This window comes from Aricia agestis, chromosome 4 (genome assembly GCF_905147365.1).
Source record: "Aricia agestis chromosome 4, ilAriAges1.1, whole genome shotgun sequence".
Classification (NCBI taxonomy): Eukaryota; Metazoa; Arthropoda; class Insecta; order Lepidoptera; family Lycaenidae; genus Aricia; species Aricia agestis.
This window is the reverse complement of record NC_056409.1, coordinates 9,609,956-9,634,941: the sequence shown is the minus strand read 5'-3', so window position 1 is coordinate 9,634,941 and position 24,986 is coordinate 9,609,956. Positions and strand designations below refer to the sequence as shown.

The 24,986-nt window shown below is 36.8% G+C and overlaps 1 protein-coding gene and 3 non-coding genes across 7 annotated transcripts in view; 3 read left to right on the top strand and 1 right to left on the bottom strand.

The window, feature by feature from the left end:
- The window catches only part of LOC121725862 (neurobeachin), a 385,885-nt gene that overhangs the window by 153,736 nt on the left and 207,163 nt on the right, over positions 1-24,986 (top strand). For all 4 annotated transcript variants that reach the window (XM_042113000.1, XM_042113002.1, XM_042113001.1 and 1 more), the window contains exons 5-6: positions 14,758-14,858; positions 16,659-16,754. In XM_042113000.1, coding sequence (XP_041968934.1) covers positions 14,758-14,858; positions 16,659-16,754 — 197 coding nt within the window. The remainder of the gene's footprint in view (positions 1-14,757; positions 14,859-16,658; positions 16,755-24,986) is intronic.
- On the bottom strand, positions 1,296-1,368 carry Trnaa-agc. Its single transcript has one exon. It is a non-coding gene; the product is annotated as a tRNA-Ala (tRNA).
- Trnaa-agc lies at positions 3,509-3,581 on the top strand. The gene has a single exon. It is a non-coding gene; the product is annotated as a tRNA-Ala (tRNA).
- Trnaa-agc lies at positions 6,887-6,959 on the top strand. The gene has a single exon. It is a non-coding gene; the product is annotated as a tRNA-Ala (tRNA).

Below are 24,986 nucleotides of genomic sequence, written 5' to 3'. Positions count from 1 at the left end.
CATTTAAACACAAGTAAATTTAATTGACTATAAATCAATCTTCATTTCTTATTCCTGAGGGTTTCCGAGACTTTTCAACCCATACGGTTTAATCTCATGATGGAATTTCGCAGTAGCTTAAACACAGCATTTTTCAATAAGCTTAACGAGGTCCACAACTGAGTTATAACCCGGATCAGGGGATTTGTGTTAAATCCTTCCAAATGTACCGCTTAAGCCTCACTGGGACAATCTCAGTGCGAATTTATCGTTAAAGTACTTATAATCATTATTAAACGCCGGTTAAAACGGTCGCAGGCTAGAGGGAAATACTAATATTTAGACCCAATGATATAATAATAAAAAACTCAAAGCAGATATGTTACTACCGCGCGCGTTGTGAAGCTTCAAATACGACCCAATTTGGTCGTCTTTTATTTAGTCTGTCTCTTTTATGTAAATGGCATTTCGTATCTTGTTTCACTTATCTGTCAAATTTGTCAATGTTGTTCGGAAGAGATTTAAGCCGGAAAATAGTATGAACGTAACAGATCTGTATAAGTAGAAATTAGAATATCATTGTTTAGACCTGTCTTCACATGTACACGAAAATCATAATGGCTTAAGTAACGAGGAAACTTGATGCCAATTACAGAGTAGACAGAATGATAGAGTATACCGACTTAGAACTGATGTTGAAATTTTTAAATTTGACGTATTATGACGAAAATCGTTGCTAGGGTTGTTAAATCGTTACCTACGAATTTAAAACTATGACATATTCGCTGGACGTGTTCCTCTTTGGTCGTATTGTTGTTTGTGTTTTGGCAAATGCGATTAAAATTGTCAGAATCCAATTTTGAAATCTTTATTTTAAAAATATTTAAAAATAAATTCTATCAGCCAGCGCGAGGCACATTCCATTTATAATCCTAGTGAAACCCGACGAATTTGACAGATATTGAAACCTGTCCGTCTCTTTGCAGTCGAACTACTGGTCGTTATGTCTATTGTGCCAATTATATCATCGAAGAAATTGATTCATACTCAGATGACGGGTTTATGTCATTTGGGCGGGCTATGTCAATTCTATGTTGGTTGTGATCTGTCATCTTGGTTTGGAATCAACTTCTCTGATAGTACATGACGTGCGTATGCAAGAGTTTACCGATTACTTCAAAGGTAAGTACCATGGCAAAAATATTTACATACTTCCGCCCGTCGCTACATGAGAAGAATTAATGTGACCCGAAAATGAAAATTCACGCTCAATTTGAAATGCTGTGAATAGACTGTATAAATAGGTCCTAAAAATTTGGAGGCGCCGGGTATCGATCCCGGTACCTCTCGCATGCTAAGCGAGCGCTCTACCATCTGAGCTACGCCCCCCTTGACAGTCATGTACAAAAGTGTTAATAAATATAACATTGACTAAGGCCAATCACGATCACTTTAACATGCGTCTCAATAAAGGGCTTTTGTCAGATCTTCGATTCTACTAAGCATGTAACGATGATTATAATTAGACCAAGTATCTAAGTTGCGCCACTGTGACCACTTAGTTTAAGTTAAACATTAGGTAAATTATAAACCCATTTTCACCTGAAATTCAAGTGTATTGAAAGGTTTCTTAGAAGGAGGGTCGGCCCTTTTTCCTGGGACACCTAATCAAATTTCTATCGAGGTTGCTTTTGTTTTTCAGATTGATTAGATATACAATAAAAAATGGTAATAGTGGCTTCTAATTATTATATTGCCTTCTTTATGAAATGAAATGAAATATATTTATTGCAAGAGTGTAGTGCATAACATATAATAGGTCTTCAAATTATAAAATACTGTTCTAAACATTCTGCCATCCCGGTTTGCCTTTTGGCTTGCAAAAGTCAAAGTAAACATTATTGAAAGTTAATTTATAGAATTAAAATAAGAATCTATATTGATCTATATATAAAAAATTATATTATAGTAGAAATGAAAATTCTGTACATTAAAGATATTCAAAAAAATAGTAAGCGGGAGGTGTTACTACATCGCTATAGAAGCCAAAAATGTGGTTAGCATTTTTGTCTGTCTTGTGTTTGTTCCAGCATCACACGAAAACTACTGATCCGATTTGAATACGGTTTTCGCAGATATATTTGTCTTCTTCCTAATATTCTTTACAAATAAAGAACTACATTACAATTGTAAATAATTTATATGACAAAGCAACGTTTGCCGGGTCAGCTAGTATAAATTGTGACACTGATATACCACACTGCATGTAGTTCTGACTTGAGCTCTAACGACTGTATCTTGTTGTAATAAAAAAATATAAACAGACGAACATAATAATATAACGTGGCCGAAGCATGGAGAGCCATGCTTCGGCACGAATGGGCTGGCTCGACCGGAGAAACACCACGTTCTCACAGAAAACCGGCGTAAAACAGCGCTTGCGCTGTGTTTCGCCGAGTGAGTGAGTTTACCGGAGGCCCAATCTCCTACCCTATTCCCTTCCCTACCCTCCCCTATTCCCTTCCTTTCCCTTCCCTCCCCTATTCCCTTCCTTTCCCTTCCCATCCCTACCCTCCGCTATTGCCCTATTCCCTCTTAAAAGGCCGGCAACGCACCTGCAGCTCTTCTGATGCTGCGAGTGTCCATGGGCGACGGAAGTTGCTTTCCATCAGGTGACCCGTTTGCTCGTTTGCCCCCTTATGACATAAAAAAAAAATATAACCTCCTCCTTTATGGAAGTCGGTTAAACAAGGCAAGAGACTGACACACTTTTGCATTTAAAATATTAGTGTGGATAGAGCAAATAACTAAATATTGATACGGCTTTATCAGAGCGAAGTGAAAGGTTTATGTATGAATGTCACGTACTATTGTTTGTGTATGTAGAGCAATTGTGGACCGGTTGTGTACTGTCAGCAAAATAGCTCATTTAAGATTCTTAGATGACTTTCCATTTTAAACGATACCTACACTATTTGTTAATTATTCTTGTGTGATATGATTTATAAATGATTTCCATCTGTTATCTTGTAACTTTCTAAATCTCTCTTTTGCCATTCGATATGTGTGCAATATACATAGTTGATTTTTAAAAACTTACAAGCGTTTTTATTTATAAAACACTAGCTGTCCCGACAAATGTTGTTTTGCCATAAAATGATTTTCCCTGTTTTCCTGCTTTTCTCTTGAAGTTTTTCTGATTTTTTTTCTATAGACCTCACGGAGCCCGAGAACTTCCCAACGAATGCAAAACCGTGGAAATCGGTTCGTGCATTCTGGAGTTATAGCGTCAGGAAGGAAAACCCGACTTATTTTTATATATTAGATAATAGATTATGTTAATAAATAGATAATTTAAAATAGAAATAATTGGGGTTGAATAGTTTTAAACATTTTTATTTTATTTTTATACAAAATATCTGTGTTCAGTTAGTTTAGTGCTGACTGTACAGTGAACGTGATAGTGGCAACAACTTACAAGCCTTGAAATAAAAAAATTGGCAGCAAAATTTTGTCTTAACTGTCAACAGGGGGCGTAGCTCAGATGGTAGAGCGCTCGCTTAGCATGCGAGAGGTACCGGGATCGATACCCGGCGCCTCCAAATCAAATTTTTGCCTGAAAAGTAAAGCCAAAAATAGGTGTTGAACAATTGTCCAACTTCAAGCGTGACTCGTGATGGAATTACGATTACGAACCATTTATATTCGTATTTTTAATTCCATAATATTAAAAAAAAAAACTTATTTGAATCGTTATCAACATTCCTGAAAATGTTTTGTATCCAAAGTTATTCATATTTTGAATAATTGTGTCGCCCCGCTCTACCTGTTGAGCTTGAACAAATGAAGGAATCAAATCTGTGGTATTGTCAACTGTTTGGACCAAACAATGACCGCCGCTCTGTCAATAAATTAATAAGTTCATTTGCGAGCTATTGTTCTACACGACTGTACTGTACCTACCACTACAATCGACGTAACCACATGCATTTAATAAACTTCGGTGTTGCCGTGGTTTTCACTTTATTATTTTTGATTCTGAACTTTAAAGAGATATTATGATTTAACTTTACTACAAATAACCCTAGACATCCTAGGACCTGAGGCCGACATTATTGGCATTTAAAAAAGTATAAAATAGGTTATTAACATTTTCTTGTGAAGTATGATGAATCTTCAAGAATACTGTTTCAGTATTAAAATAAATTATGTGTATGTACATACATACGCCACAGTAATATAATTGTTACGCATTGTTAACAAGAACGTATTCATGAAGATCATTCCAAGAAATTCCTTGGGGTCTTAAAGGGGTGAAGGATCGTAATCTCAAAGGCAGCCCGGCGTACACAATTTGAATTTAATTTATAATTGTATCAAACAATTGCATAATAAATTGCTAGCTTTCTGATCTCCCTTAAGATTCCATTGTTTTGACAATGAAACAAAGCTTGATAAGATACTCCCTATTGTCTCAGACTGAAAGGTCTAATGGTGATTCATTGCAATGTATCTTATATTATACACCATTTTGATATAGATTAAAAGCTGAGTAAATATTGCAAAAAATGTTTTTATACCCTGCGTATAAAAATATGTTTTTATGGGGATGATGTAAGTGTATTAATACCCTATCCTATAGGTTGACATGATCTTTTAACTTATGTCAGGTAAACTGTTTGATATACCTATTTTATTACACCCGTCCTCATTTTTGTTGTGAAGTGTACTGTGTACAGTGTACTGGAACCTTTTCGAGAACCATTTTCATACATTGCTTAATGGCGAACAATTACAACCAGATACAATAAAACCATCGAAATAATGAAGCCCTGAGAGCTAATCTGTTCGAAATTTTTAAATCTCTTGTTTTCCGAGCACTTTTTGTGGACGTTTCGGCTATTTTTAGCGGTGGTAGCGTGTAGCTGTAGGTGGTAGCGGCAATTTTACTAGTTAGCCTAAAAGTTAAAAAAAAATGCAGTGTAGATATTAGATACGATTACGATGTAGAGTTGGGTCTTTAGAGAGAACGCAGATGCAGAAGAATTTTAATAAATAAACTATTGCCATCACGCTTCACCCTGCGCCGGCGCGTGTATTGTGATAGAGACATAATATGTTAATTATACAGTAAATCGAGGTAACGTAGTCCCCTGATTCCTCCTTCAAAATAGAGCCTATCAAATTTTTACAAATAGAGTGAGTCTATGCCGCTACGTTTTTATTCTATCTTAAAGATCTTTCAAATATGTTTTATGGTTGGTGGATTGGTGGGTCATATTTTTTATTAATTAGTAATTAAAAAAATAAATAGAGGCATAGCTTTAACAGATCCCAATATTGTATAAAAAAATCATTTGTCTAGACGCATTGTCCAGGGAGTAAATTGGGGAATACGTTTGTATGGAAAAACAGTGCTAGCGTATACTCTTAACTAGTATCTATATATTAATACGTGAGCCAAAAACTTTGTATCCCTTTTGACGAAAAATGGGAAACGTAGGTGAATTAAATTTTGCACAGTTATATAGTTTATATGGTGAAAGAGTGCATCGAGCTAATATTATTTTGAAATTATGCTTTTATCATACATTTTTTTAACAAATAAAACATTACACACACTACAATACGCACACTCAAGAAGATGACAGATTTTTGAGTGACAAGCCTATAAATACGAATTATACTCTTTTATTTATGGTTGAAGTCTGTTGACAACAAGTTGACAAATTGAAAATGGATTATAGTTTTTTTATTGAATCTTAGATACTATGCTACAATGCTTACACGGCCAGTCTGAGATCAGCTGAGTCCCAGAGACAAGAGTTAAAAAAAATATGATAAAGTCAATATTTTTTTACAAAATATAGACAGTAGTAGTCTTACGGCGGTTCCCAATATTTGATCTATCTCTGGTTTGGCCCTACTAGAGATAGGAATAACTCACATTAGACATTAGAGACATATATTTTATGTCAATTGTGAGCTATTCCTATCTCTAGTAGGGCAAAACCAGAGATAGATCAAATATTGGGAACGGCCGTTAATGTCGTTGAAACTAAGGTTGAATTTCGACCATTGGGCGACCTCTAGTTATCTATACTAATACATATTATAATTGGGAAGAGTTTGTTTGTTTACGCGCTAATCTCAGGAAGTACTGGTCCGATTTGAAAAATTATTTCAGTGTTAGATAGCCCATTTATCGAGGTAGGCTATAGGCTATATTTGAACGCGCTAATCTCAGGAACTACTGGTCCGATTTGAAAAAATATTTCAGTGTTAAGATAGCCTATTTGTCAAGGAAGGCTATAGGCTATACTTTATCGCGCTAAGACTAATAGGAACGAAGAAATAGAGGAAAGTGTGGAAAAAACGGGATAAATTATTTGAAATGGCTTATTTGAACGCGCTAATCTCAGGAACTACTGGTCCGATTTAAAAAAAATCAGTATTAGATAGCCCATTTATCGAGGAAGACTATATTTAGGCTATATTTTTATCACGCTAAGGTTTACAGAAGCGGAGAAATAGAGAAAAATGTGGAAAAAACGGAGGAAATTATTTGAAAGGGCTTATCTCACGAAGTACTGGAGCAATTTTTCTGTTATTTAGCACAGATAAGAAGTAGACCACGTGAAGGATCATAGGCCTTTTTTTGTGAACTAATTTGTCTGTGAAATATCTAATTTACGCGGGCGAAGCCGCGCGGAACGTCTAGTACTTAATACATATACATATTCGTACAAGATTGTACTATATTTTATTCGTTTCATTCGACTTACTACTACTGAGACTGTTTACTACATACATACATAGGCTCTTTCACAGCGTACATACGTAAAAGTGAACGTGACTGACCTTACATATTTTTTACTTTATTAAATTTTTGTACATGATTGTCAAGGGGGGCGTAGCTCAGATGGTAGAGCGCTCGCTTAGCATGCGAGAGGTACCGGGATCGATACCCGGCGCCTCCAATGATATTTTATAGTTCCGTATTTATTTTATAAGGACTTCTCTTTGGCATAAACCTTGGAGTTTGGACACCTCAGAGATCCTAAAACCAGTTTTTTGTGGTTCGATTACCGCTGACGATGCCGGTGATACAGAAGAGGCAGGAAGAGGTGTTTAGTGGACCAGTTCCCATTTAAAAAGGACTAGGTACTTCTAACAATCAATAATCTTCTTACGGTCGTTCCCAATATTTGATCTATCTCTGGTTTTGCCCTACTAGAGATAGGAATAACTCACATTAGACATTAGAGACATTCTAATGTAAATTGTGAGCTATTCCTATCTCTAGTAGGGCAAAACCAGAGATAGATCAAATATTGGGAACGGCCGTTAGTCGTAAGGCGAAGTAGTTCAAGTTCTACTATCTGCCAGTAGACAAAAGATGTATAGACAAAAAAGAATAGAAGAAGGTTGATAAGACCTTTACCAAATTGGTATACTGAGCAATATGCCAAATTATAATAATTATTGCTATTTAACCCTAATCCCTATCAAAATTAAAAACGATAGAAGTAAGATTAGAGTCAAGAAATATGAAAGAAGTAAAAAGTGGTTCCTTATAGCCCATTACATAATGGCTATAAAATATATCATAAAATATAAAATTAAACTCTATTTCGACGCGACAGCCTGCTGGTGAAATGAGATATATAAAAATAAACCAAGTGCAAGTTAGACTCGCCCATGGAGGGTTCCGCAGTAGCAATAAGATTTATTTTTATGAAATTAAAAGGTTTTTGATTTATTAAAGTTAAAATATTAAGATTTATTATTAAAGTTAAAATATGAAGTAAAAAAAACTATTTGCTAGATCTCGTTCAATTAACCAATTTTCGTTGGTAGTTTTTATAGTAATGTACCTACATCAATTTGGTTTTTAGACTTATGCTACCCCTACTTTAGAAGTTAGAGGGGGGGGTTGACACATTTTACCACTTTGGAAGGGTCTCTCTCGCAAACTATTCAGGCTATAAAAAAATGATATTAGAAACCTCAATATAATTTTTAAAGACTTTTGGATGAATTTTCTTTTTTTTTCAGTTGTACCTTTGGGAACCCCTAAAATTCTTAATAATTTTTAATTTTTTGTATTAAAATCTTAATGCGGTTCACAGACTACATGTACTTACCAAGTTTCAATAGCTCTTATAGTTTCGGAGAAAAGTGGCTGTGACATACTTACGGACGAACAGACAGACAGACAGATATGACGAATCTATAAGGGTTCCGTTTTTTGCCATTTCTACGGAACCCTAAAAAATATTTCAAATTAAATTCGGACACAAATACTTTGAATGGCATTTGTCGAAAAATGTACGGGAGAAGCCTTTGTCAACAATTTTTAGAGTTACTTAAATGAAATATATCTAGCATTCACTGATTACAAACAAAATCCTTTCGGACTTCCTGCATAGGAAAATGGGTTAAAATATTCAGTATTTTTACGGAAACGTATTTACTTGTAGCGAATACCTGTTCTTGTACCATAAAGGTTTTAATATTTTACTTAATATCACTTGCAAGTTGCAGCTAAAGATTTGATTTCGATTTTCGATAGATTCGAGATTGTCGATAGCCCACAATCCTGCATAGCGCTATCAAAGTTTTCTAAGTGCGTCGGTTTATATACGACAGCTGAAATCAATAATTAATACTTTGGCTCCGGCCTGACCGAGCATAACACCTCGCTCGGTCGGAAGATCTTCCTTTGCGGACTCCACGTATATTCCCATGTTAAATTAGGGTAACACTGAATTGAACAAATGAGACGTCAAAATTATTCCCAAATGATACTATACCGTATCCCTTTTATGTATAATGTACGTCAAAGTCGGTAACTTTACAATTGGAATTCGTACATTTGATAAGTGGTTACGGAAATCGATTGTAGCAGGTACGAGTATCGAGGAGAACTCGCTAAGGGCCTTACACCTACCGAGTACCGAGTGGCGGGACAGACAATTTGATTGGCCGAGATCACTCTACACGGTAGGTGTAAAAAGCCTCTAACAGGGTACGAAAATAGGCTGATGGCATTATGCAAATCCTGCACAGGATCCGTGCCTGCGGTTAACTCGCTGCTAATAGCTGAACTGCTCGCGTGTTATGCGCGCCTGGTCGTCGATTGATCTTGCGACTAGTGATGCATATGCGATGGTAATTAATGACGTTAAAGTAAAATGGAATACAGAAAAAAACAATTAGTGCGTGTCGGGCCACGCTCAATATAGTGTTCCGTAGTACCGCTAGTTTTTGATATTTTTTATATATTTTAGATTTACGTTCAATGAATGTACCGTAATAACGTGTTTTACACTACTAACAACATTATTTCAGTTACGTTTAAACGAATTTGAACGAAAAGTTCTTTCGATTCGATCGATTATTACTCTAAAACTTATGAAGCCGTGATAGTTTTTTTTTCTATTGAGCATAATATTTCCTATTCTTGTGAATTTTTTCACATTTCCAGAAGCAACCGTTTAGCTGGTAGAATGAGGGGACACTGGACTGTAATGATTTTTTTCACTTTAAAACTTCATATTTCACAAATTGACCCTTAATCGGAAAATGATCTTTGAATACTCGTAATATTTAAAAAAAAACCTATCCAACGATATACCCACACGTTGGGGGTGGATGCGAAATAAAACTTCATCCCCGTATGATGTGTAGAGGAGGTACCTTAATTTTTTTTAATCTTATGTATTATAGTACGGGAGCCCTAGAACATTTTTTTTATTACTATCAAGCAAAATTAATTTTTGTGAGTAGCTTCATTTTGATTGAGTCAACCAAGTTTCGTTGATTACAGAACCCTATAACGGAACCCTAACGAGCTGATTTTTGTATATTGATAGATTTATAGTCATATAGTTTACAAGTAACATTCTCCTACAAATAAAACAGTCCATATTTTAGGACCATCAATTCAAAGTATGAAATCCTTTCTGTCTCTGTTAGCTACCACTTTCGTGATTTTTCGCAAATAAAAATGTTGTTCGTCTTATCAAAATGAAGCTACGCATAAAAAAATTAGCTTGATAGTAATAAAAAAAATCTTCTAGGGCTCCCGTACTAATACCATTTTGTAGGCATCATTAATATGTGCATTCATGCCGAATTACAGCTTTGTAGGTCCTATAGTCTCTGAGCAAAACCGCGGTCAGGCGGACGGACGGACGGACGGACCGAAACTATGAGGTTTCTTTGTTGACTACGGAACCCTAAAAACGCTTTTGGACCTTAAGTATTTGGTAATCTTTGCTACTACTTTACTTGTTGTTAATTAACAAGTGTGTTGATAATTATTATTATTATGAAATAGTCAAGTTAGATTTGTGCGAGTAAAAGATGTGATTGCGAATGTGGCTCAGTTGGTGGGCTGTTGGCCTGCTGATAGCTCAAGCCGGGGCCGGGGTCGCGGGTTCGAATCCCGCCGACGGAACAAAAAGTTTTCTAAGTTCCTGGGTCATGGATGTGTATTAAATCTTAAATATATGTATAGTATAAAAGCAATGATGTTTTATTAAAGATGGCGTATGCTCATACAAAGCGGTCCTCAGAATTTGTTCCTATACGACATATAAATACCTACCTCTGGTATATCTATAAATTACAACAATGAATGCGACAGATAATACGTTACGAATGATATAGAAAAGGATTGCTATATACATACTTTGAGTTGCACATCGGCACGCATGCGCGATTACGGTTAAATACTTTATTTCTCAAAAAGAATTACAATAATTCACTTACTTAAGAACATTTACTAATAATAAGCAAACTTATTCTAGCGCAAAACACAGCTTAAATATATAACATAAATAAATAATAACTTGCAGTAGAAAAATAAGCGTAACTTATACTTACAGAACTTAAGTATTATAATTTGAACCTTATTTGAACACATCTTTCTGCAACTTATTTGGCCAATTTTCTGTCTGAACACGATTATCTGTCCTTATCACGCTGCAGTTGTCGTCCGTATTTTCTATCCTTTTTTAGTTTAATTTTTTGCATTAAATAATTTGTCGCTAATGTGTACTTACCTACTTACTTGTGGTACGTAATTTTTTCATCCTTTTTTACCTTATAACTATAATTTTTGCATTTCCTAAAAACGCAGCTTGGCATTTTAAGCCAAAAACGTGACACAATGATATTCTAACGTGACGCCTCGTCGCTCACTCGCTGCCAACATGCAACTAATTCAAAAGAAGGGACTTAGCTTCATTTGGCCGTATCAGACTGTACGCGCTAGTGCGATATCTGCCTTTTTTTATAAAATATCATCTAAGTATAAAAGTATTAAATATGTTTCCGTTGTATGGTACCCGTAACACAAGTCCTTCAGGTCCAGACCACCAAACACACCACACCACAGGGCCAGACCGACGTGGTGTGAAGCGTCCATAGATAGTCACCAGATTTCAGCGCTGAAATAATGTGCTTACTGCTTACTAGTGACCGACCGAACTTTCGGTTTCGGTTTCGGCCAGTTTCGGCCAAAATATAGCCGAAACTTTCGGCCCCGCCGAAACTCATGCGTCGTTCGGTAAACTTCGCAGTTAACTCGTGCTTGCTTGCCAGCGAGGCCCCGGCTCAGTTCGCCACCATCTATTTAATCGTGATTTGAGATTATGCTTTCTAGATTAGTCCCAAATCAAAAATTTGCACTTCGTTTTATTTTTATTAAATTGTCTAAACTTATTGTTATCGAAATTATATTATTGAATTTTATTTCTACGACAAACGCAGGTTTATTTTATTGCGGCTCTTCACGATGGGCCAGCGTAGTGGGCCATCACGATGGCCCAGCGTGGGGAGGACGTAGTGGCGTAGGATGGTTGATGGCGCCAGCGCTGGCCGTGGAATGGCGGCGGTGTCGGTTTTTCGGCCGCACATCAAAGGATGATGGCGGTAAGCCTCTACACGTTGGCGATACGACAGTCGATGCCCGGTCGCGGTCGAGCGAGGACGTCGTAATTCGTATTACAATTTACGAATTTCATTCAAAATGACGAGTACGTGGTCTCATAATGAATGAAGCTATATTAATATGATAAAGGCGAAAGTTTGTATGGATGTATGGATGTTTGTTACTATTTACTCAAAAAATTCTGAACGAATTTTAATGAAACTTTACAATAATAATCTATATATATAAAAATCAATTGCTGTTCGTTAGTCTCGCTAAAACTCGAGAACGGCTGAACGGATTTATCTTATCTTGGTCTTGAATTATTCGTGGAGGTCTAGGGAAGGTTTAAAAGGTGAGAAAAATTCGAATAATTGCCGGGAAAATCCTCAAAACAGCATTTTTCTATTTCCCATACAAACGTTTTCTAAATAAAATGGAGAGTCAATTTGTAATTTATTACCGCTGCATAAAGTTCAAATTCGCGTGCGCGTTGGAGGACCTAATATCGCGTTCTGAAACTCAACAAAAGTGAAAGTGAATCGCGAACGCGACAAAATTGCATAGTCTCAAAATACATAGTACATAAATAAACACAATTTTAGCTAACTTCAGTTGTTACTCTGTCCGATTATTTTTTTAATAAGACTATATAGAAATCGAAAGATAAATCAATAATAATAAAGACAAATTAAATTATAAATCTTAAGTTAACAAGTTAAGAATAAAATGTAATTAATAAATTTATAAAATGTAATAATTATTAAAGTTATAAAATGTAATTATTAAAGTTATAAAATGTAATTATTGAATCTATAAAATGTTATTAATGAATTTATAAAATGTTATTTACTGTATCTAATTTATTTCAATCTTACTGTTTTAATTAATTATTGTAATCCAAGCTATTATGTATTATCTATATTTAAATATTTGCACGCCGTGTATGGCAGAATATGTTTGTGCTATTATTTATTATTATTAACATCTTTTTGTACCATATTCTGGCAAATAAAAAATATTTGAATTTGAATTTAAATTCTGAACGCAATCTCAATATGTATTTGACATTAGATTTGACAACCAACTGATATGTCATTCCATCCTGTCGCATTTCAGAGCACGGAAAAAATTATATTATCGTTATATCTATCTTTGTGGCTACGTGCGCGAGAACTTTCTTTACTTTGGTGATCCTTTGTGATAGTGTAAATAAATAACACATAGGCTACAATTTTAACCGACTTTCAAAATGGGGGAGGTGTTATGTTCGTTTTCTTATATTCAACGATTACTCCGCCGTTTGTTAACCGATTTTCAAAATTTTTCTTTTGGTATATAGGGTATCATCCCAATTTGGTATTATATTCACAAAAGTGGTGATCTGATGAAGGATCCATAAGTAATCGAGGGAACTCCTCAAAACTTATAGGGAAACATATGGTGACTTCGGTTTCGTGAGAAGTATTCTAAGCATATGCTACCAACAACTAAGATTTTGCACCGAGATATACCTGGTATACCGTGGTTCGGAAGGTGCTGAGAGAATTCCTGATTCTTTATAGATACAAGTTTGGGAGTTTCGGCGTTGTTTTAAGAACAGAAAGCATATGCTACTATGCAAATTACATTCTTCATCATCATCATCATCATCATCACTACCATATTATACCATTTCATAGTCTTTTAGATCGAGACTCGAGTTTGTCAAGCGATAATTAAAAAAAATCTATATCTACCTAATATTATAAACCTGAAGAGTATGTTTGCTTGAACGCGTCAATCTCAGAAACTACAGGTCCGATTTAAAAACTTATCTCAGTGTTCAGACTCATCATTTATCGAGAAGGTTATATTATATTATTACTCTAAGACTAATACGACAGAAGAAACTCAGGAAAATGTGGGAAAAACGGGGGAAATATTTTTTATGGGAAAATGTACCTACGGATTCTGTAAAATTTCTAATTTACGCGGGCGAAGCCGCGCGGGACATCTAGTAGCTTATACAATACATAACTCCTGACTTTTTAAAGATTCAAGTTTGGGGGTTTCAGCGTTGTTTTAAGAACGGAAAGTATATTATGCTATTATTACATTCATCATTATCATCATCATCACTACCATAAACCATTATTTTAATTTTAGGCTCGAAATAATTATTCGTAGAATTTAAGAGAAGGTTCATATTAGGGGGGAAGGTCATACGAAGTTCACCGGGTCATCTGGTGAAGTCATAAATTATTAAAAATGCACGTTTTGCATTGCCGCAATGGCTAATGCTTACACGTCCATCTTGAACGACGTTTAGATCACAACTGAACACGGTCATCATGTAGTGGCGTTGCGACCATTGCATAGCCATCGCATGCGCCATCCGATCGGCCAGCGCTGGCCACTCATGTAGAGGTATTTTAACAATGTTTCCCAACAATCGATTTAGTAATTATTTTTTTATTTAAATATTTAAAATTAACTTTGAACTATGGACACGCAATCTTTTAGACCGTTCCTACCCTGCTAGAATCTTCCCGCCCAACTTCCCCATAAGCTTTACTCTTGCGGCCCTCTGTATATTTTTCAGGTTTAGTGGCAAAACGCCTTCTGGAGCAAAAAAATGTGACGTCAACTGCAAGTTTGCTTAGTATTATTTTCGTTTTGAACTACAACCGCGGTCATGTCCGTGTTTCAATTTTCTGAAAATCAATTTTCAGTTTATCATCGTAATTTTGAATGTTTTACCAAGCTTCGGTTTCGGTTTCGGCTGAAAAACCAGTTTCGGTCGGACACTACTGCTTACCCATACAATACCATATTAATGAAATATTTCTTTTCAGATCTCCTCATAGAAATGCTGGGTGTGTTAGCCAGCTACAGTGTCACAGTCAAGGAGCTCAAACAACTGTTCATTGCGATGAAAGCAGTGAATGGAAAATGGGTTAGTAAGGACTTTAATTTAAGGCTAGGTTATTCCAAATTCACGTTTCTAGAATGAGTAATTTTTAAAGAAAGCGTCATTAAAAAAAACTGAAAAATATATACATGTATAGATACATCTTTTAACTAGTGACTTTTACGGTTAGAAACACAATACAGATAATTATACTCGATAAAAAAAAATTCCGAAACAACCTCGATTTTAAAAACATTTTCAGTTTTATAGGACTTACAGGGACTCAATCAAAAAATGATTTGGATAGTTCGATTACTATTAAAATTTTACAGGGAAGTGTACGGATACATGTTTAGTTATACTATTTTTTATCTAAGTAAAAAGGTTTTTTCTCCTATTTCGCCCTATCATGGACGCGGCGAGCGTCGTAACCGCCACTGTACAAGGCGCGCTGATATGAATGTTATTTTAATGTCTTTTACGTCGATATTCGCACTGACAGACATCGGCCTGCTAATTTAGGAATAACCTCCCCTTAAGTACGATATTGATTCAAGTATTTTATTGTACGAGTATTAAGAAATAAAACTACGATGCTCTTTGTTTCTGTACATAGTGAAATATTTTTTAAATATCGCAGAAAATGTCGATGGCTTAATGGTTCCTAATAATAATATTAGAGTAAACCTCTGCAAAGGGAATATGAAACCAATAAAAAGTATTCTTAGAAAATGTGGTATTGTCGATGTATACAGATTATACAGTATAGACAGATTATTCCGTAAATTCACTATAATTAATATAGTTGAGACTTTTAGGGCCTGTTTGAAAGTTTGTGTAGGAAGTGGTTTCCTGATAAGTGCCGGATAGGCTATCATACACCACTTAACTTGACAGATGGAGTATGGAGAATCTGTCAAAAAAGTTGTGGATAGCCTATCCGGCACTTTTAAATCACCAAGTGGTGTAACAGGCCCTTAATATAATATTTAATTGTAGCAAAAATATAAATTTACGGCCAGCACTCAAAGCGGCATAAACACAAAGTAAGTGGAAATTCCTGGTGGCTAATTACCTCTCGCTATATAACAATGCAAATTTGAAGAGCGCTTCTGGTTGTACTAATTGAATGTAAAGCCGCCTCTTTCGTATTTGGCCGCGTTCCACTGTCTCTTTTGCCTCATGTTTTCCTGGTACACTAATGCACGAGACGCGGGGGAGGCTGCAAGCATTTATCTTGTCTTACCACAAACACGCAAATGCGCTCCGAGGGACTTATAAAAAAGAATGACTATGAAATAAGAACGTATTTTGTTTATTGCAACGAAATATAGAAAATCTCTGTATTTTCGAGAAAGAAACCTAAAGGATTTGGTAATCAGTTATAGTAATGAGTGTCCAAGTAACACCAATACAAATTACAACACGACTAATACTAGTACCTACATATTTATTATGTCACTTACATGTAAGAGCTATTGCCTCTAGTACACTATACCCTCACTAATAGGTCACCTTCATAATCACCTCTACGGAATTGCCGGTTATTCGTAGTGCTATTACCGTGGGTCCGCCCTCGCTCAATTAATACTGAATTACACTAAGTTGAGGCGATCTATTCATTACATGCGAATGACCACAAAACCTCTCGACCCTGCTGCCCTGGTACAAGTTGAACCCTAACTTTCATCAATACCAGGAAGAACTAGGGTTACGTAAACAACTTTCGCGACTTGTCCTTAACGGCTTTGATGACGAACGAAATCTAAAAAAGTTACATGCTGTTTTATATAGACGATAGGTTTTTTTCAATTGAACAGTTAAAAATTACCATAATTGTTACAGCCACGACATTCGGCTAAACTCCTAAACGTACTGCGCCAAATGCCACACCGCAATGGGCCAGATGTGTTCTTCAGCTTCCCAGGCAGGAAAGGATCGGTAAGTACTGGAACTTTTTATTAACTAATAGAACCTTCGTTCTGAAATCTTTTAGACCTACTATCCAGTGTCCTAGATAGATAGCGACCGCGCCTAAGGCTCTATGGTGAGCGCAGGTGTGAGAGTCGCGATTTTCGTTTGAGGCACAGACTGAATTCGCTTCGAATGCTTCAAACGAAATTCGCGATATAAACCCCCGATCTCATTTGTGTAGGAGACGGCGCGATATTTTAATATAGAACTAAAGCATGCCAGCATGCCTGATTGCGGTGGCGAAGGGTGAATATTTTCGAAAGGGAAGCCGGAGTAAAAATCTACTTACCTAAATATTATAATTGTATGACATGATTTTTATTTTCAAAACTAAGTTTGGAAAACGAAGTTTCCTTCAACAGCAAATAATCTGCCAGACGACAGTATTATATCTGAATTAATGCCATATTTACCGAACTACACAATTACGTCAGTACGACTCACAATTCACAAATCATAATACAAATTAATTAAATTCACGACTCTCTTCTAACGCTAAAACGCGTTGTTTGTTTTATTTTGGCGTATTTTAATACGCCAAAATAAAAAAAAAACAACGAGTTGTTTACAAATACACTATCCGCCATATTAATATTATGTCAAACTAAAAACCAGCAAAAAAAATGTATTACGCGCCAGCAAAAGTATAATGCCGCTACATTCATTCTTAAATTCGAATCAACAATTTTACTTCATGACTCATCTTTCTCGCTTGCACTTGTGCGTTGTTAATTAACCTTTCTCCGTAATAAGCCGTTGGGTATCGAGTTATTTCCGAGTAAATATTTTGCGCGTGCTAGAATGAGACAGAACATGACGATCAGTTCACAGGAATGAAAAAAACAGAATATTATCAGAATAGACATAACTACCAGTAGTTCGACTGCAAAGAAACGGACAGGTTTCAATATCTGTCAAATTCGTCGGGTTTCACTAGGATTATGAACGGAATGTGCCTCGCGCTGGCTGATATAATTTATTTTTAAATATTTAAAATAAAGATTCCAAAATTGGATTCTGACAATTTTAATCGCATGTGCCAAAACACAAACAACAATACGACCAAAGAGGAACACGTCCAGCGAATATGTCATAGTTTTAAATTCGTAGGTAACAAGGTAACAACCCTAGCGACGATTTTCGTCATAATACGTCAAATTTAAAAATTTCAACATCAGTTCTAAGTCGGCATACTCTATCATTCTGTCTACTCTGATATTATGCTTACTATGAAATATCGTAGTATGGAGAAATACCCCGCTAATTTACCGGCTTGATTCTATCGGAGATGTTATACGCCTGCACATTGCATTGCCTATATTTTGTATATTAACTAATGTTATTAATTCAAACTATTTCAAGTGAGAGAAAAATGTACTTATTACATATATTCTGAATTCAAAGTTTTTTACTTAAAAAACTTTGAATTCATACTTATGTAAAATATTTATTAGATAAAAATGTAGGTGGCCCATTGATTCGATTTTTCACACACAAACAGCCACGAACACTCACGAACATCCTCAAACACCCACGAACACCCACAAACAGCCACGAACATGCTTATTTATTACACAAGCACCCACGAACATTCACAATCAGCAACGAACATCCACAAGCACCCACGAATATTCACAAACACCCACAAGCTTCAACACTAACACCAGCACCATTTCTAGCACCAACGCCAACACCAGCACCAATTCCAGCACCAACGCCAACTCCATTGGCAACACCAACTCCAACGCCAACACCAACTCCAAAGCCAACACCAGCACCAACACCAAAGCCAGAACTCCAACGCCAACACCAACTCCAACGCCAACACCAACTCCAGCACCAAATCCAAGCCAATACCATTTGCCACGAACATCCACAAGCACTAGCACCAGTACCAACTCCAGCACCAACTTCACACCAACACCTGCACCAAACAGCCACGAACATCCACAAGCACCCACAAACATTCAGAAACCACCCACGAACATTCACAAACACTCATGAACATCCACAAACACTTACGAACACCCACAAACAGCCACGAACATTAACAAACACACACAAACAGCCACAAACAGCCACCAATATTCACAAACACCCACGAATACCAGCACCAACTCCAGCACCAACGCCAACACCAACTCCATCGCCAACTCCAGCACCAACACTAACTCCAGCACCAACACCAAAGCCAACACTAACTCCAACGCCAACACCAACTCCAACGCCAACACATCACACATCTAAAGCAAACCAATACCAATACCATTTGCCAACACCAACTCCAGCACCAACACCAACTCCAGCACTCACACCAACACCAACGCCAACTCCAACACCAATTCCAACGCCAACACCAACACAAACTCCACTGCCAACATTAGAGCCAGCACCAACTCCAATAATAACACAAACTACAACGCCAACACTAACTCCAACACCAACTCCAACGCCAACACCAATGTCAACTCCAACACCAACATCAACGCCAACACCCACGCCAGCACCAACACCAACTCCAACGCCAACGCCAACTTCAACGCCAACACCAACTTCAACGCCGACTCCAACGCCAACATCAACTCCAACGCCAACACCAATACAATCACCAACACTTTCGCAAATATTTCTATTTATTTTACGGTGGGTTTCGAATTAATTTTGATGGAATAATTTGTAAGTAATAAGTATCGAAACTTTCGATACTTAAAAAATATATTTTCATCATTATAAATTCAAACAGTCTTCGTTATCTTCCCTCGATGTTTGCTGCGAAATTAAAATAAAAAATATTGTGAGGTTAAATTGGTGATTAAAATATAAATACGACGGGGAAAAATTTATTATTACCGTCAATTTTCTTCAATTTTCATCGGTGGTAATATTTTGAAGAGTATCCTTGAGTAACTGATTCCGTTTTCAACATCGCTAATATAGGCGTTGATATAAACACGAAAACATCATGAAAAGTTACCTACGTTATTATTAGGCTCCTTTTGAAATTTATAGCTTCTCTTGCCACGTAAGGAGAACGATTATGTTTTACAGTAAAGAACCAGCATATTATTGAGGTAGTCTAAGAGTCTTTTAGTAGTTCTGTCCACTGTGTTAAGTCTCAAAAATATAATAACATTATAAGAATAAAGAACAAACATACCTATTTTCTTAAGCCCTCTGAAGTCCTCGCACGCATTAGCTTATAAAAATATTTCGTTTGTAGGTAGTCGGGACGAAAAGGAAATAAAGTTTCCGCGAAATATGACAATCTTTAAGAACGTATTTGTTGTTTCCTTTAAAATGATATTGTCTCCGTCCGGTTCTGTTTCCCTGGTTGTTTCGCCGCTGATATTGCATTTCCGATATCAAGATTCGGTGATTTTCCCGCATCAGCTCGGCCCGAAAGTGGATTGGATTCGAGAAAAAGGCTTTTAAAAATAAAAAGATTAGTTCTAGCGTACTGACTCCCAGCTGCAATTTTTTATTTAAAGTGTATTTTTTGTTTTTGTAGAATCCTAGGATATTTGCTCCGAATTTTATGTCTATTCTCAAATCGCGGAATTCTGTATGTAGCGGTCATGGTCGTTGAATCCCTGTCAAAAAAATTTGTCATTTTCAGATGTGACAGATGTTTCTAGTCTAAGGGTGATATCGTATTTTGCATACAGGGAGTGAACACAGGATATGAACTATGAATGATATAACACATAAATAGTTGGAGATTATCATACGAAGAGGTAACTATGACGTTTTTTTGACGAAACTTTATTAATCTGTTTCCTTACAAGAATTCAATTTTATTCTTAAGTTAACAAAAATGCAGTGAGAGTATTTCTCACATACCTCCTAGACTAGAAAAGTCAAAGACCTTAATCTATCGTCTGAGATTGACATAATTTGACAAAATAAAATAGATCAGAAATCTATCAGTTTCCCTAACAGTACAAATTCGGTGTTTGTTGCAATTAATGTTTTATGTTTAGTTACAGAATTACGCATGTATGAGCTAATTAAACCGGAATTAATGTAATAATAATTAATTATATAAATAAAAAAAATTGTATAATATGTTTGTATAAAGCGTATTCTAGAGCATATTATAAAGCTTATTATTATATGGTTAATCTGTAATAAATGGTTTCGGTTCTTAGTGCCTTATCACACTGGCGATTAGCGAGCGATTTGAAAGCGACGCGACTGCGCAGCGCACACGCCGCGTTTGCGCGGCGTGCACGTGGCGACAGCGCAGCGTCGTCGCGGCGTGGCGTGGACGCCATTTTGTAGTTTGTACACTCGTCTACACAGATTATTATTATATTTTATAAAAGACTCATCTAGAGAGTGACGTCAGAATCCATTTTGCTGCTGAGTGTCCAAAACGCCGAAAGCAAGCTGCGTGCACGCCGCGCAACCGCGGCGTCATCGCGGCGTGTGCGCTGCGCAGTCGCGTCGCTTTCAAATTGCTCGCTTATCGCCAGTGTGATAAGGCCCTTACAGAGTAAATTGCGGCACATGGACCAACGAAATTGAATTTTGTATATAGAGATAGTAATTTTATTGAAACCCGTTTAATATTCAGAGCAAAACTATCAAAACTATACGTGAATAATTTATGACGTGAATTTTCAATGACCGCTGAATCCCCGCGCCTCAAATTGGACCAATCAGTATTAAATTCGTATGAAATTTAAAAGACAACCAATGATATGTCATTGGTTGTCTTTTAAATTGGTTGAAATTCCAAATCCCGAAAGTCGAAAGTCACGAATCGAATTGAAATTCATAATAGAATGTAGATTTTTTAAAAATAAGATCTTACTTTTATGCTAACATTGTTAGTAATGTGTTATAATTGAGAATATTTTATTATTTGTATGTACAGTTGGAATCATCATATTTACCGTGACATCTTTATACTAACATATTTTGCAAATAAAGACATTAAAGTAAAGCGTGTACCTACGGTGTAAGGTTAAGTTCACACGGACAATCCTGAATATATAATGGCGCATACAATGTATGTAGAACCATTCACACGTACTTCACGATTTGTTGCAGTACAATCGGCGTATGAAGGTTTTTTTTTTAATGATTCACCCGTTTGCTCGTTTGCCCCCTTATTTAAGGGGGCAAACGAGCAAACGGGTCACCTGATGGGAAGCAACTACCGTCGCCCATGACACTCGCAACAGAAGAGCTGCAGGTGCGTTGCCGGCCTTTTCAGAGGGAATACGCTATATTCTTGAAGGTTTGCTGATCGTATAGGTCCGGAAATACTGCTGGTGACAGTTCGTTCCAGAGTTTTACAGTGCGCGGCGAAAATTTACGCGAAAAACGCACGGTGAATAACTTACCCATCAAGGTGATGAGGATTGTAAGTATATTTTTCGCGTGGGGCGATGGCAAAAAGTTGCAGGAGGTATGATTCCAAACAATTCCTCAGAGCACTCTCCGTGATACAACCGATAGAGGATGCAGAGTGAAGCTGCATCTCGGCGTAATTCCAAGAGGTCCAGGCTGTTTGAAACACTATGGCAGTCAAAAATTCGAGCGGCCCTTCGTTGGATACGATCCAGAGCAGTTATGGTATTTTAGCGCCCCTGCCCAGAGCAGCAGAGAACAATATTCCATATGAGGCCGAACCTGCGCCTTGTAAAGTTGTAGGCGTTGGTGCGGACTGAAATACTGTCTCGATGTGTTAAGAACACCAAGCTTCTTCGAGGCTAACTTGGCTTTACCCTCCTTATGTTGAGACGTATACTGCAAAAAACGTGCAGGACAATGCCGTGTGAACCTACTCTAAGCATTATAAACACGTTACGAACTACCCACAATTTCTCAGTTCTTGGCATTACGGAAAGCGTAAATCAAAACTTCGTAACATTTTCAATTCGTACGTTGTACGTGCGATATTTCCAAGGCACGGGTCTACAAATCAGGGTGCGAGGAAGCATTAATAAAAACTCGGTAACTACAGACCGGCCGATGCGAGCTGGTAACAAATTGTGTTGGAATTTAATAAGTAACGCCTCCGGGACCACCTGCTGGTGACAATAACTCCGGTCAAATGAAGAGTAACGACTGGCTATTTAGCGACCGTCTGTTTTTACTAACTTTATTGACTTCTTTTCGTTGTTTGATTTCGAGAGAAACTTGAACCGATAGGTAAACATGAAAAGAAACGAAAAGGATTTGGGCGAAAAGCCTATTGACGACTCAATTTTGTAAACATGATGTTTAATAAATATTTATAACGGCCAATTAGCTTTAATCAGCTCGGGAAATATTTTCTTTGAATGCATTAAAAAGGTTGATCGTCCCTCATCCGTCCAGTCGTGTGTAAAATCGGTGCCCAAAAACCCGAAGCGGTCCAGTCGGATCGATACCAGGCGAGCAGAACATTTTGGGAGCACCGCTTAAGCCGATTCCTTATTGCCAATTCTTATTCAAATGCGGGGCTTAGCTTGTGTCCGTTTTTTTTTGAGAATCCCTAATGTTGTCAGATTACGACTATAATGGACCTAATGCTTGCATCGACAAGCATTTTGATATGCTTAAAAGATTTATCCGTTCGTAACATAATATTACAAGTATTTGCCTCAGTCTAAAATTTTTAAGATAGTTATTACAAATAAAACAACACAGCTGCAAGAATTTGGCGCGCCTACTTGGAGTATGATATAGGTCGTGCGTTTTGAGACTCAAACAATCTGACGAGAACGCCGCATCCTGCTCTAACAACGTCATTTCACGTTTGTTAGAGTAGGACGCAGCATTTTCGTCCGATTATTTGAGTCTCAAAACAGTTTCATGGTACAAGGCCTGAAATGAAGAAATCACGCCAGGCCCCTACGACTTAACTGCTCCTTTGCCTCTGTCTTATCCGTGATCTGACAGTTAACAGACGCGTTTCATCCCGCCTGTTTTACCCTCGTACGAAAACATTTCAAGGCTGATATTAAACTCGAGCCATTTCGATATTGCCTATTTTTTTATCTATTAAACTACATTCGGAATTGTATGGGAAATTTCAAGAATGTATCCCTGAGACATCATTCATAACCTTATAGAATGGTCCTTATTTGGCGAAATTTTTGTCTTTCAATGGGCCACTAATTTGGGTCATTGATTTGCAGTTAATATAAGGTACCTTATATGTTAAGATAGCGTCACTAACCACTCGAGACCTAGCGGTCCATGGACCTAAGCCTAACCTAACCTAAGGACCACTGTTTTAGACTAGACAAAATATATAAAAAGTTCCAGAAGCAATTACTTAACAAATGAATTTGAACGAAACAAACATCACAGTCATTTTTCATTAGCGACTAAACGAAGTTTTTATCACTGTAAAGTTTGCCGGGGAGTCTTTAGCGAGTCGAAAAGTGGTTTTTGATGGATTTTTAAAGGGAATAAATCCGAGCTCCATTGGTACTCGAGCGGCGAAAGGGCCATTACATCCAGCAGAGTCGAGCGCTGAAACACGGGGATGTTTCGTTACGATTTCAATCTACAAAAGAATAACTTTGCGCTCCCCTCTTGACGTCTTCATACTGACAGCACCTGCGTTTACTTCCTTATACGATTTTCGTATGTCAAATTTTGGAACCGTATGTTTTATTTTGATCGAGTGTTTATAAATAAATCTTGAATTAAAATTAATGTCAGTCAAAACGCCTTGTTTTCTAATACCTGTAACATCGGTATCCTAATTCTAGATTTTGATCACATACCTTATATTTAAATTAGCGAGTAGAATAGAGAAGAAAAAACAAATAAGGGATGGTAGTAGTAGGTGTTAGAAATGTTTTAACATGACGCAATCGGTGTGAAAATACCGTTAATGTAACGCTCGGGAACAATTCGCCGCTTAAAACAATATTTGCGCTGGTGAAGTGTATCCCAACTTCAAAATAAACGGACGTAAAACAACTTTGAAATATCCGGACGGAACCCATTTTTGAACTAACGCTGAAATACAGACTGTATTCCAGCGGCTATAATTCTTTCGAAATATTTGATTTATATTGTAAAGGAGAAATAATCTACGGCTTGGTCCTGACAGCCGGATTATTTTATTTTAGCGCGCGGGATTTTATGATATTAGGTTATGCCTAAATCATGTACAAACGATTCGCTAAGCTAATTTTTTACGCTTTTAGGATTCTGATTTTATTGAATAGAGATCCGCCTGTGGTAGAA